The following is a 12,819-nucleotide window of genomic DNA, read 5'->3' as shown; positions in this document are numbered from 1 at the left end:
TCACGTCATAGATAATGTAGAATGTCAGAGTATATAAAGACTTCATATTCTTTTGATGCTACTTGTGGAATTGATTGCACGTTTTCTTACAAACTGTGGGCATAGTCTAAGAAATTATCCCAAGCAGCATAAACTTGCGCTGCCTGCATTTCATGAGCAATTGGGATAGAGGGATTCAATAGGAAGATTGACTCAAGCATACTTAGTATTATTGACGTGAACATTCTTTCCCTGTTTTGTCATAGCCTAGCAACCTATTGGCCATTATATAAACAGTAAAACAAACTGCCCAGGTACAGGGTAAGACGCGATGTCATCGGACCCCGGCTATACAATAGTCCGACATCTTGCAGCATTCGTACTAAGAGTAGCTTGCTTCGACTCGTCTGCTAAACGGACTTTTGCTTCCGTTGACCTTATCCGAGACGAGACATATAAATAACATTTAATCAGCTTACACTGCAGATGATGAACAACATAGGTTAAGCAAAGAGATAACGATATATAATACAGACGTTGGAATGAACACGCAATCCACGCCTCCACCGTCGGGGAAGAGAAACAAGACTGTCGCGTGAGTAGCTCTCGCTTCGTTGACCAATCACACCTTGCCGAAAGCAATGAAGCAGCTGCTGACATGAATTCCTCTTCAAAGATGTTTGCAATGCCGTGAGCGAAAGGTTCGTTGCTCAGGGACTTGCCCTTACGCGAATTGCACGCGACGGTCAACAGATTGTGTTTTCGAGCAGGAAGATCGCAAGATTGTCGTGTCGGAAAAGTAAGTGGCTGCTCCCAGCGTTGTGAATTATGGCTGTGCTGAGACTAATCGTAGCTTGCTCAATGATCTGAAGCGAAAGGCACAGGATTGGGATGAGGCGCAGAAACAGAAGAGGAACAAAACCTCTGCGGATACGAGTACAAATGAGAATATTGTTGGAGAAGCATCACCTCAACAACCCGGTCTAAGAACAAGCGCCGACGATGGCCTACCACAAATGATCAATCCTCTGCTGACGCCCTTGTCCAAGTTTGTCGTAGACCACCGAGGCAGGAAACGTACGTTACGTCTAGATCCCAGCCAATCTCAAGGACTAACTGGCATAGGCTTTCTTGGTCCTTCGTCCACTTGGGCATACAGCCATCATGTAATGGGCATGATCAGAGAAGTACTCTCATCAACACAAAAAACTCTCTGCTTGATGCTAACGGAGTTCTAGTATGTGGGCCATGAACTCTCACCTGAAGTCCCACTAAATCACGATGGTGTTGCTTTCAACATAGAGCTACCGAGTAAGAAACAGACTGATCTTGTTGTTAACATCGAAGGCCTGCCTTCGCTAGACTATGCCCTTTACCTCACCAACACGGTCAAGTTTCACATCGTCCAAACTTACCACCTATTTGACGAGCAAAAGTTCATGCCAGCTCTCCATTCATTATACAACGATGGTCCACTGCTGGTGACTGCTGGGAACAGGATGTGGTATGTCCAGTACTTCCTCATCATGGCTCTGGGTAAGGGACTACTCACCCGCGGGATGTCTAAAGCTGGCTCGCCGGGAAATGAGTAATTCATGAAAGCTATGGAGCTATTCCCAGATACATATGGACTGTACATAGATCCTATCTTGTCGATCGAAGTGTGCTGCGGGCTTGCTTTATATCTCCAAGCTGTTGATCACCGCAACAGTGCTTACGTCTATGTTAGTTACCTCCGCCTCCCGATCACAGACCATACTGACTGGTGTTTTGTAGCTTGGAATGGGTCTTCGGATAGCACTTAGTCAAGGTCTACACCGTGACATCGCTGGAGACTCCGCAGACGATGCTGAAGTAAGGCGATATCGCAATGCATGGTGGACACTCTACATCCTCGATCGCAAATTCTCATCCCTGATGGGCGCTCCAAGTTCTGTCCAAGACAGCGATATTTCCGTGCCGATCCTAGGAGATCAGACCACCCCCCGAAGATCAAGCTCATTAGAGATACATATCATGCTATCAAGGCTAAAAACCAAAGTCCTCAACAGTCTGTAGCATCCGCCGTTGATCATATTGCATTAAAGAGCTGACAGAGTGGCTAGCTATATACGGTATCGATGGGAAGTTCGATGTTTCGTTTCCGAAAAATACCATGAGCATATTGAGGGAACTTGCTGCACTTGGAGTTAAGCTAAACTCGGCGCCCGATCTGAAGCTGGACAACCAAAGCCCACTATCACGCGTTTCTGCAACCCTGAACCTTTGCTATCACCAGGCAAGTCACGGTATGCGCCTTTCACTCACCATGCATCTTAACTAACAGCTAAACCAGTGCATCGTCCTTGCTACAAGGCCACTTGTACAGTTACGAAGACAAGCTAACGTTTCGAAGAACTCTTTCTCCCCTTCGATCTCGACCACGCATTCTTAGCTGGTTTTGTCCTGGCACTCATCTCAGCCATCCAATCCTTCCCGGACGCAGTGAGCGAATCCTCATTCGAGTTGACAAGAAATATCCTTGACGCTCTAATCGCAGGCGGGAATCTACCTACACGGTTTCGGCGCCAGGAACTTGAGCGTCTCCATGATATGTTGCACCTCATTGAACAGCGAGATATCCTGCCTCAGCTCCAAGGTCAAGAGAACGACCGCATTTCTGTTCTTGGGGAGCAGGGAATATCACCGAACCAAATACTCAATGTTGCTAGTTTACTGGATGGACATACGAGCCTTGGTGCTGATCTCGATGATGTTAATGACTGGCTGTGGGAGGTCAATGGTTTTGAGGGCCTCCATCCCGTTTGAGCATGTCTGGCGAGAGTTGATATGATTGTAAGGTGTTTTGAGTAAATTGATCTTTCCCTGTATGTATCCCAGGCATCTTCAGGCCAAAAGCAGGTATGCAAGCCATATTGCTCTTGGCGGTTCTTATCTCAGTTCTTATCGCGTGGACAGTCCGTCTACTCTTCACGCTAGGGCGTGCTTGACATTAGGGCGTGGTCACAGCCTCTGCGCTGTGCTTATGTGCCCGCCTTTACCAAGTTTACATTATTAAGCTACATATTTGTATTGTTAACAAAGTCTACAGTCACCTCGTATAAAGTTGCTGAATTCAGTAGGGCTTGTGGGTACTTCGACGTCTTCTTAAGCAGCCGATAGGTCAGAATGTGAACCGAGATCTGACCTACTTGTAATTGGTCCAATATCTGGGATCCACAGGTGACTGAATTTGGTCCTTTTGTACGGACGATGTCTTGACTGGCGGTTGTAGTCTTGGAAGACGCAGGCCCCAACCCATTGAAATTAACAGAGCCCGCCTTGCCTAACTCCTTTCTTGTAAGAAACCCGTCAAATGATCTAACAATGCCGAAGCCGAACGTCACTCTTATCCCATGGGACCCCAGCTCTCCTGAACATGTGAAGCGCATGGTCGAGCAGCGCGTAATTTGTGGCTGGCAAGCGTCAATTGTCCCAACTGCGTGGAAAGACGGGCATATCAACGGGACGAAATGCGTTTACTGGATTGTAAGCCCTATACAACTACCTTACTGTATTGTTATTCTAAGTCTCTTTAGATATTTTCGCAAGACGAACCGCAGCGCGAGAAATACCTCGAGATGCATACCGAGGCTTATCCCAAGGTAGGTCAGTGTATAAAGCCAACCTCGGCCATTCGACTCACGCTTTGTAGGAAACAGAGGAACTTCTCGACACAAGCAAGACGCTACTCGGAAAACCGCGCATTCCAACCAACGCAAAATTCCTTCCCATTGGGCACGTCGCTCTCGACACTCATATCTCAGACTATGCAGAAAAGGTCGAACTAGACTTCCCCAAATCTGGTGCATACTGGGTCAAGAGTCTTTACGTATCTTACACACTTCAAGGCCTGGGTATCGGCGGAGTTGCTATGAATATCGCTGAACGCATGGCCATCGAGGAGCCTCTCAACGCTAGGCATCTGCTATTAGACACGGTGCACCACGAAGACCAGGCAGATGAGGACTTTGCCGTTGCCAACTATGGAGGAGCCTTCAAGGTAAGTGCCTGTTGTCAAGTAGCCATTTATACAAATGGCTAATTATTGATCTAGATTCCCACCCAGGCTTGGTATGAGAGACGGGGATACAGGTTAATTGGTGTAGCCGAGAACGTATACCAATATCCAGATGCAAATGGGAAGATTTGGCCGTGTCGGACAGTTTTCTTACAGAAGGATATTGTTTAGAACAGCAATATGATCTTTTGCCTGTTGCACAGCCAGCCTTGCCAGTCCTCTGAGAATGACGGTAGAGATGAGGGGATAGCCGAATATCTTTTAAACGCTTCATGTCGTGGTCTAGGGCTTTTTCATTGTTGCAAGTCAATGCCAGGTCGAATTTGTCTGTGTTTGCATCACAATCAGTTCAAAGGTTAAGTCCACTCAGTCGCGACCTGCTGTGTATTATCATTTATCAAAAAATATGTTCGCAAACACTTAGGTGGACTTCTGTTCTAGAACTCAGATCTAAAATAAAGCTGACTTTGCCGCTTACTTTCATCTTCTATTCTATCACGAGTATAGTATTCGGCTCAACTTGCATCTCGGAATTTTGGGCTGGGCCGCGCTCGCTTACAAGTTAGATATATCATTTATGACCAAGACTTGTAGCTAAGACCTCCTCTAGCTCTACATGTCGCCGGCTGTGCTCCCTTATATCAAATCTTATCGACCCTTCTTCACGTTTGCCCCCCCTTGCTCTCAAAGATCAGAGGTCGATCACCAGTTGGTGGCGTAGAGAAGTCTGAGTATGCTGTCATTTCACTCGACCTGGCGCCCGTTGCTGCTCTATGGACTGTTTGGGTAGTCTCTGGGTGTTGGCCAGGCGTTGTAGTACCGAGGGAGCTTGTACTATTTCCTTCGAAAGCTGTCCAAGATGGCGAGTAAAAGGTCGTGTATGATAGAGGATTAGGTTTTGATTGTTCTCGGATTGTCGTCATTTGGGTTGTAGCTGGGCTGGGATCCATTGTAAGATTGGGTTGAACTCAGCAAAAGTTCGTGGTGTCTGTTCAGTCGGAAAGCTCTTGAGTAATGTTGCCCTTCAAATAATGACGGGATGGCTGGAGAGGCAGTGCTTGGTGAGGGGTTTGCATCCTGCAGAGTGTGCGCTAATGAGATGTGTTGTCGTGGCTGTCTTAGGTGTCTCACAGCCACCAAATTTGTGTTTTCAACCCCCCTGTAATGTCACGTTCTTCAATGTGACATCATCTCAGGCCTCACTGAGATATCCGAGGATTTGGTTTTTCTCGCAACCACAGGAGACCTGGAGGGACCAACCTCAACGACAGATTTGGGATATCGTCGTTTCGATTGCAAAAATGAACTCGCAGAGACCAAGTAAAGTTGAAGACAGTCTCTCAGAAAATGATGTTGAGTACTCGCCACTGTGAGTCCTATAAATAATAAATCAGTTAAAGCAAAAGGCTTACGGGCTAAAAAAGCTTCTCGTCTCTTGAGGTTGAAGCCAACATGGCAGAGATGGGGAGATACTTTTCGAAGAAGAACGGCGTTCGGGTCATCACAGGACCGGGACATCAGAAAAGAGGTGCTGAAGATATGGTTCTGGGGGACCAGAACTTTGGAGACTTCCAAGAGGTAAGTGATATTGCGAAAAGTTATTCTAATTATTGAATTGATACTGGGTTGACTCTAACCATGGATAGCTGTGCAAGCGCAGTGCGGTTCTTGTCTGGTGAGTCTTATAATCAGCCAGCATGACGTCCTTGACTAATTGGAAGTGCAGCTTCATTAACAGATTTATCATGAAGCCTGGAATCTCAGATATTCCAAAGGTTAAGAAACGTCTGAGAGTCTCGAGCTTAATGTTCCGATCGCTCATGGCCGCCTTCGACACTTCTCCGTGCTTTGTATCATCTATGATCAGCGGAGACATATTGACAGGGTTAGGAACTCGATTAGTATGTGGGAAGAATGAAAAGCAGGCCCTGTCCTTTTGGTACACACTCCCTGTGCGTACTGCAACCCCATGCTTTGATGAAGAGGGAACGCATGCGCTCAGTGTCATTGTAAGTAATCAGGTGGATCCTAATGGTTATCTACACTTGGCGGATATCAAGCACGATATCCGTCCTTCCAAAATTGGCGTGTACTCTTGGCATGATGGCACGCTCTCTAGAACAGTGATTGTTGACTTTCAAGACGGTCGACTACATGCAATTGCGGATGAGCCTTACAGAAAGATCAAAGAGATGATCGGGCGAACTGCTGACTATGGACCGTTGGACTCGCACATCGCCCTGCTTTCGAGTTCTGCAAGATGGTGGAATCATGCGCTTACACAGCTGAAAAGGCAGTTGGCCCATTTTGTGCGTATAGTTGAGCGCAACAAGGGCGCAGTAGTTGACTGGTCACAGGAACTGAAATTACTCGAAGACAATGCGCAACAGCTCACATCGCCGAGTATCGACTTTGAATGCCGTGCCCGACACTTGGCGATAAAAAAGTCTCTACACTCTACGATGTCTCATCTTCAAAGATATAAGACTGACCTTGGAGCAATTGAAGAGATACTAGCTGATTTGCAAGTGGTATCCAAGAAGCTCTATTCAATCAAGGAGTTGGCATTGTCAAAAGAAGAATCCCACTCGGAAGCGGTTGATGAGAATATCGCTACCATCAGGAAGCATATTTCTGGTGTAAGGGCGTTTTTGTTCGAACTTGAGGTAAAGACAGAGGCAATCATGGGCCTTGTAAGCTTAAAGTATCTTTTACGACGAAAACATTGCTGATTTACTCGGAAGCTGTCAGACGTTGTCAAGTCTCGGAATGATATGCTGATGGTGAACAACGGCAGCATGGTCCGAAAGCTGCTCAAATCAGCTAGGAAGCAAAGCAAGGCATCGCAGACTATGATGAGGGAATCCCAGAGGATGGCATCGGATATGAGGAAAGACAGTGTTTCTATGAAGACAGTATGTATCATTCAAACTGCTTAGTATCTCCTACTGACTTGACTTAGATTGCCCTGTTGACTATGGCATTTCTTCCCGCGACCTCCATTGCGGTGAGTTTAAGTCATCCCCAATAGCGAATGAGTGCCATCTAAATAACTAGGCAATACTATCTATGCCATTCTTTAGTCAGCAAAAGTGGTTCAATAACCCAGCCAAAGCGTGGCTTTGGGCAGTACTGGCGATTCCTGCGACGATAGCGTCTGTTTGTATCTATTTATTTCTGACCAGGAAGGAAGTTAGATCTTCTAGAAGTGCCTTGGCCAATAATGAGGAGGATGATATAGAGAGTGTTGACTTTGCACTTGACGACTTGTAGGTATAAGGAATTTGTAGCCATTGTTGCTGGGAGAAAGTATGGGCAGAATGGATTATTGTTCTTTGCTAACCATATGCGCCCCGTGTGTATGCCTTACAGCTCTTTCAACCCCCTAGATAAGCCGCTGACGCAAACAGCTGGTAATGGTGGTGTAGATACCCAATCAACAAGCCATGGTGGTGGCTGTGCCGTTGGGCATCCTCGTCGACAAAGCACTTTTGACCGCTCTACAATGAACAAAATAATATCCACGTCGGCTGAGGCATCTGTAACTTTACTCTGTCCTTTTATTCTCACCGGAAACCACATCGAGTATTTCAACATGACCTCCTCGCCAGACGGCCTCCCGCTGCCTCCAGTGCCAGATCAGGCTCCAGCCCAAGAGCAAGCTGCAGCGTCGTTTCGCCAATCAAAGATCTGCATTTGCGTCGATGTATCTGGCAGCACGTATGGACCTGCACTCACGGCTGAAATAAAGGCAGTCAAGCAAGTGTGCTCTTTCATACCCCAGAGTATGTACGAAAACATAACCATCATTCCCTGGAATGACGCATCGGAGCGACCGCGGTCACTCTCGCAAATCCATACCTTGGAATCTGGAGGTGGAACTGATCCAAATGTTCTTCTGGAGGACCCAGAGTGCAGACTTCTTCTACAGGAAGCAGACTTTTGGTTTCTCATGACAGACGGCGAGATAGACCAGAGCGTGGTTCGTCAGTTTGCGCGAAATCTCACCGACTACGGAATGCACGGCAAAGCTTGCATAGTCTCTGTCTTTGGTGAGAAGTTGATGAAGCCAAGCCACTGCAACATCACTGTCGGGCTCTCCGTCTTCGCCGTCAGCCCCCACGTAGTGTTTATGTACACCGACATAGATACCAGCAAGACCACTCTGCTATCCACCAAAGGATGCTTCTCGAATCTGTTGCCTGTGGGAAAAAGAAATCCAACTTTGGACTATGACACCAACTGGTCCGACCTACCTTTTGTTTCCTACGAAAACCTCACCCGAATTTCTGTTCCTAGAGCTCAGAAGGTTGAGAAGGACGAGCTTATTCTCCACGGGAACACTCGCGTCAACATCAACAATCTCGTATCTCGCGAGACGATTGATGAAGACCTAATGCGCCAGATCATGCTCAATGAGGATAATATCAAGACCATCGCACTGACCGCCAAGCTTAGGGGAGAGTCTGATAAACTGACTAAGTGGCTGGATAAGGTCGATGCCAAGATCGAACAAGATAGTATAAGTGAGGCTTTTGGTCACAAAGACTCCCAGCTTCTAAAGGATACTATAGCAGAGATAGGAGAAGCGAATGGGACTCAAGTATCCTTAGATGACTACGGAGCAATGGGATATGGTGCCCAAAACGCATATGCCTTCGAACCTTGCCCAGCTCATATTTCATTTCCCCACGCCTACCATCAGGAGTTTAAAAAAAGCTCTACTAGAATGAGAGCCCTTACAGAGCCGAACACTCGTTTAGGTGCCCCGGAAAACATCGGTGGCTACGAATTTGAACACCTTCATTCTCTTACCCCTTCAAATGACCTTTGGACACGAAGCATTCTGCTCCCCAAAGGCCTTAGCCAAACGACACAGCCCGATAAACTGTCTTACACTCCACAAACGAATGAAAAGCCACAGAGCTATGAACCTTTCACAGAGACAATCACCGGCAACCAAGGCGACCACCTAAACCTTGCCATTGCAGGGTTTCTGAAACCAACTCAGGCCAAGGACCAGCATATCTTAGACTGTCCTAAGTGCAGCAGAGCAAGAGCCGTTATGACACTTCTCCTCAGAGCATCTGACCAGTCGATGGTGACCAAGAACTTTCCAGCTGTCAACAGCACGTCGAAACTTGTCTACCCACTGACTATGGGCAACTATCCTGAGACGGACATTATATCCGACACAATTACATGTGATAAGTGTGCCGTGGCCATGGTTGGAACCAAGAGGGCAGCGCACAAAGAGGCTCTTGTGGTTGCTCTGCCCCTCGTGTCTTACAGCAAGAACCAAGATGCCTGGCTACAAACGGTAAACATCGCTACTGGTAGACGGTTTCATCGTTCAGACCTTGCCCAGGTATTTCTTAGTATCATCTTTACCAAGATTGAGCACCTTCTATCAGAATCCTCCAAAGTTCCCAATCTTCACAATGCTTTGAACTGGCAGGCAAGCATGATCCAGTGTGAAGTTGTACTCCAAGCAGAGAACTTTCCTCATGTTTGTCAGCTTGGAGTCGGTCTTTTGAACGAAGTTATCTTACGTAACTACCGGGATTGCCTTGTACAGGACAAGTTCCCACTGCTACTAAGCTATCCTCTTGATGGCTTTATTGTTACTAATGCGGCATTGTCCAACTCGAAATACAGCGGCATCCTATCGCAACCTAAGCGAAAGTCTGTCGTTCTGCTGCGCTTCTTATATCACCTCCTTGAGAACTGTTGCGCCTACGAACAGAAGAATGGCCCCCTTCAGCTACACGCCGCCAAGACACTCATACTGCTGATGGACGATCCCAGCGGCCCACGGTCATTATTCAAGTGGAGATCTCTCAGGGCCTTCTCTTTCCGTTTCGACAGTCTTCAAGATCTGCAAAAGTACTTATCAAACCACGCAGTCATGGACCGCTACCGCCTGTCTCTTACGGCAGCAGATCTTCTAGACACGCCGCTCCTCACAGCTACAGGATTGGCCGCGTTCAGGAGGCTCGGACCACTGTTCAGCTGGATTGAAAGAGAGGCAGGGAACGCAATCGCAGTGTTCTTCACTATCTCATGCGTCTGGATACAGCACCGTGTTTGCCAAGTGTTCTGTTCCAGAGACTGAGAGAGAGGGAGGAACTCAAAGAGGCATTAGCAGATCCCGGGGCATTGAGTGCGAGAGCAGTGGAGAGGCTAATAAAACCTTTGACAGTTCTACAGTAACTAAGTTCTCCCTGCTGACTTAAGCTCTCAACCACAACTCTCTACTGCAAATAACACGTCTAGCTCACAACTTGTTCTACAGTAACTCGCTCGAAGCTGATGGACACGCCTAACTTCAATCGGGTAGCTACCGGCCAAACTACAGCAAGAGCATGTTTCCGTGGAGACCATCAGCGGGAGGATTCTTTCATTTCGTACTCACCGCTCGTCCAAGTACCGGGACGCGATATTTGCGCCGACGAGGATTACACTTAGCCTCATATTGCGTTCTGTATCTACATTAAATCGACAACCTTAAAGGTTGGCACTTTTGGGAAACCCAAATTCTCATATCGCCTTGACCATCCTTCTCTATCCATGTTCATATCCGTGAATGCAGGGAGTAGTCCGATACATCGGTGCCGCGGTTTCAACCCTTCGCCTGGACGAGTGATAACTGCGTGTTTGTACGTGATGGTCATATTGGAAGAAATCGGATGAGCAAGGCGGAAGTGATGTTCATCACGGAGCGAGTTGTTCGCCAGCTCACGGGAAGATATCATTCCGAGTAGATCAGTCTTGCCTACGGTAACATGGACAGGAGTCCAGGCGGTTTTAGACCACATGTAGGCGCTGATGCCGATTCCACAGCTGATTAATGCGCCTAACCGGACCAAAGTCTTGCTGAACTTCGATGGGTTGCTTGAAATAAGATCCCTTTTGAACGAGTCGGCATCCATCTTCGTGCCACCTCCGTCAAAGAACCCGAGGACCATGAGGTTGAGGAATCGAATGGCATTTTGATGACGCAGATTTTCATTTTTGGATGATGTATCTTCGTCGTCTTCCCTTTCGTCCTCGGCCGCGAAAATGGCTTTAATGTCTGGCCAGGCGCTATGCAGGCTCAATTCTCCCCTGCGAGCGAGCCCCCAGGCGAACTCTGAGAACTCAAGACTCCCTTCCAAAATCCGCAAAATGGTTGACATGTCGCATGATTCAATGCTGCGAACCACGACCGGGCCTAGTTCCACTCCTAGTGCACAATCTGCATCGTGCTGAAGTGCACCCTCAGTCGCCAGCCCAAATAACTTAACCAGATCTCCTAGGAGTTCTGGCTCGGGTACATTCGACGTTTCCAATGAAGTTCCTTGTTCTCCTACCATCCCTGCTGTGATCTTGGGTAGAGTTGCGCGATCTGCATGCCTTGCTTGCGAAAAGCAATCTTGAAAAAGACGCCCGAAACCCATACCTCGCACGACTTGAGGTGATGGCGCCGAGTACCAGTCATACTGTGACATGGTTGATAGAATGAGATCTCTTGCCTTGGTGGTCCTTCGCGTACTGTTGTTTTGAATAAAGAATCCATCTTCTATAGCACCAGATAGAGACGGTCCCTCAGGAAAGTCCCGCGAGACCTCTCCATTGTTCAAGAAGGCAGATATAAAAGATAGTCGCTCGTCCGCCGACGGTTGCTTGTCCTTTCCGTGCGAAGCCCATGCCCTGGAGAAGGTCCACAAACGGTCTACGTTAGCTAATATGTCGCTTTGACCGCTGAGAACTCTTCCCCAGTCCATATCATTAGATGTCAAATGGCATTCTTCGCATGTGACGAACTGAATGCGATTTGATAATATGCTTTCCTGGAGAGGCCACAATCTCTCCAGAACCCCTTCCTTCAGTAAGTGATAGTTGTGTTCGTCAGTCCAGTGTTTGCACCATCTACGAACACCAGCATTGTAGTCGTCCCAGCTCGAGAGGCTGCCAAAGGCGCGTGCGCAACACGAAATATAACCTGACCCGTCCCGGATGACAATGGTCTTTTGAGCGCGTTCGAAAATCTGCGGGATTATCGATGTGACTTTGATCTTTTCTTCCTCCTTTGTTTGATCAATGCATAGAACGTCCATCCAAAAGTAACTGTCCCCAACAAGGTCCTGCAGGTTATGCTCCAAGAAGCGAGCCTTGGACTTGGAAACCATGACCTGGTCTGTGATTATGTTGAGCGTGGTCCAGTCAGCGTTACCCCAAACATGAGAGAAAGCTATATAAGGGATCTCATGAAGATCAATTTCTTCTTTCACCACCATTCCTGAAAGAAACCGACAAAAGATGACAGGCTGGCGGGTTTTCCGGCCCAACTCTGTGCTGGAAGCTTCTTCTTGGGCTCTCGAGGTCTGTGACATCTTGGACGTAGACTCAATGATGTCGAAGCCGTCCTTGGGGAGAACGTTGCGAGAACTAGAGGAGAGGTAATGACGGCGTCTGTGCGGGTTCGATGCAAGTCCTTAAATGTCGTTGATCAGATGCGATATACAAAGGGAAACTTGCGTGCATACGTCCACTGTTTATAGCATGAAAAGTCATAGAGGCCCAAGACAAAATTCTGGGCAAGGCCAGACGTAGACAGGGATGTTTCATTTAAATTCTATCTGTATGTTTCAGCCACCCTATAAAGCCGCGACCGTACTCGGTTTCCTCCACCATCGAGAAGGGAATGAATGAGGAAATGGTAAGACTAAGCTCATTATCACATGTCAAAAGAATTCGTTTTGAGTTATGCGGCCTGCCATCTCGTGTGACTGGATATG

The 12,819-nt window shown here is 47.5% G+C and overlaps 5 protein-coding genes; 4 read left to right on the top strand and 1 right to left on the bottom strand.

The window, feature by feature from the left end:
• Positions 1-521: 521 nt before the first annotated feature.
• On the top strand, positions 522-2,787 carry FFUJ_03585 (related to positive activator of transcription; the record flags this gene model as incomplete). XM_023575448.1 has 9 exons in its annotated part: positions 522-574; positions 656-778; positions 833-1,056; positions 1,105-1,166; positions 1,218-1,515; positions 1,582-1,703; positions 1,756-2,029; positions 2,085-2,267; positions 2,375-2,787. The coding sequence occupies 9 exons, from the start codon at positions 522-524 to the stop codon at positions 2,785-2,787; spliced, it is 1,752 nt and encodes a 583-aa protein (XP_023428629.1).
• Positions 2,788-3,345: 558 nt separating this feature from the next.
• Positions 3,346-4,210, top strand: FFUJ_03584 (uncharacterized protein; the record flags this gene model as incomplete). XM_023575447.1 has 4 exons in its annotated part: positions 3,346-3,507; positions 3,558-3,623; positions 3,674-4,021; positions 4,076-4,210. 4 exons carry the CDS (start codon positions 3,346-3,348, stop codon positions 4,208-4,210), a joined length of 711 nt encoding a protein of 236 aa, XP_023428628.1.
• Positions 4,211-5,491: 1,281 nt separating this feature from the next.
• Positions 5,492-6,978, top strand: FFUJ_03583 (uncharacterized protein; the record flags this gene model as incomplete). XM_023575446.1 has 4 exons in its annotated part: positions 5,492-5,617; positions 5,686-5,714; positions 5,766-6,732; positions 6,784-6,978. The coding sequence occupies 4 exons, from the start codon at positions 5,492-5,494 to the stop codon at positions 6,976-6,978; spliced, it is 1,317 nt and encodes a 438-aa protein (XP_023428627.1).
• A 656-nt stretch (positions 6,979-7,634) lies between these two features.
• FFUJ_03582 (uncharacterized protein) lies at positions 7,635-10,154 on the top strand (the record flags this gene model as incomplete). XM_023575445.1 has 2 exons in its annotated part: positions 7,635-8,173; positions 8,255-10,154. 2 exons carry the CDS (start codon positions 7,635-7,637, stop codon positions 10,152-10,154), a joined length of 2,439 nt encoding a protein of 812 aa, XP_023428626.1.
• A 373-nt stretch (positions 10,155-10,527) lies between these two features.
• On the bottom strand, positions 10,528-12,414 carry FFUJ_03581 (uncharacterized protein; the record flags this gene model as incomplete). Its single annotated transcript, XM_023575444.1, has 1 exon — positions 10,528-12,414. One exon carries the CDS (start codon positions 12,412-12,414, stop codon positions 10,528-10,530), a length of 1,887 nt encoding a protein of 628 aa, XP_023428625.1.
• Between the last annotated feature and the right edge of the window lie 405 nt (positions 12,415-12,819).

This window comes from Fusarium fujikuroi, chromosome FFUJ_chr03 (genome assembly GCF_900079805.1).
Source record: "Fusarium fujikuroi IMI 58289 draft genome, chromosome FFUJ_chr03".
Classification (NCBI taxonomy): domain Eukaryota; kingdom Fungi; phylum Ascomycota; class Sordariomycetes; order Hypocreales; family Nectriaceae; genus Fusarium; species Fusarium fujikuroi.
The sequence above is the reverse complement of the archived record's forward strand: the minus strand, read 5'-3'. Positions and strand labels throughout refer to the sequence as shown.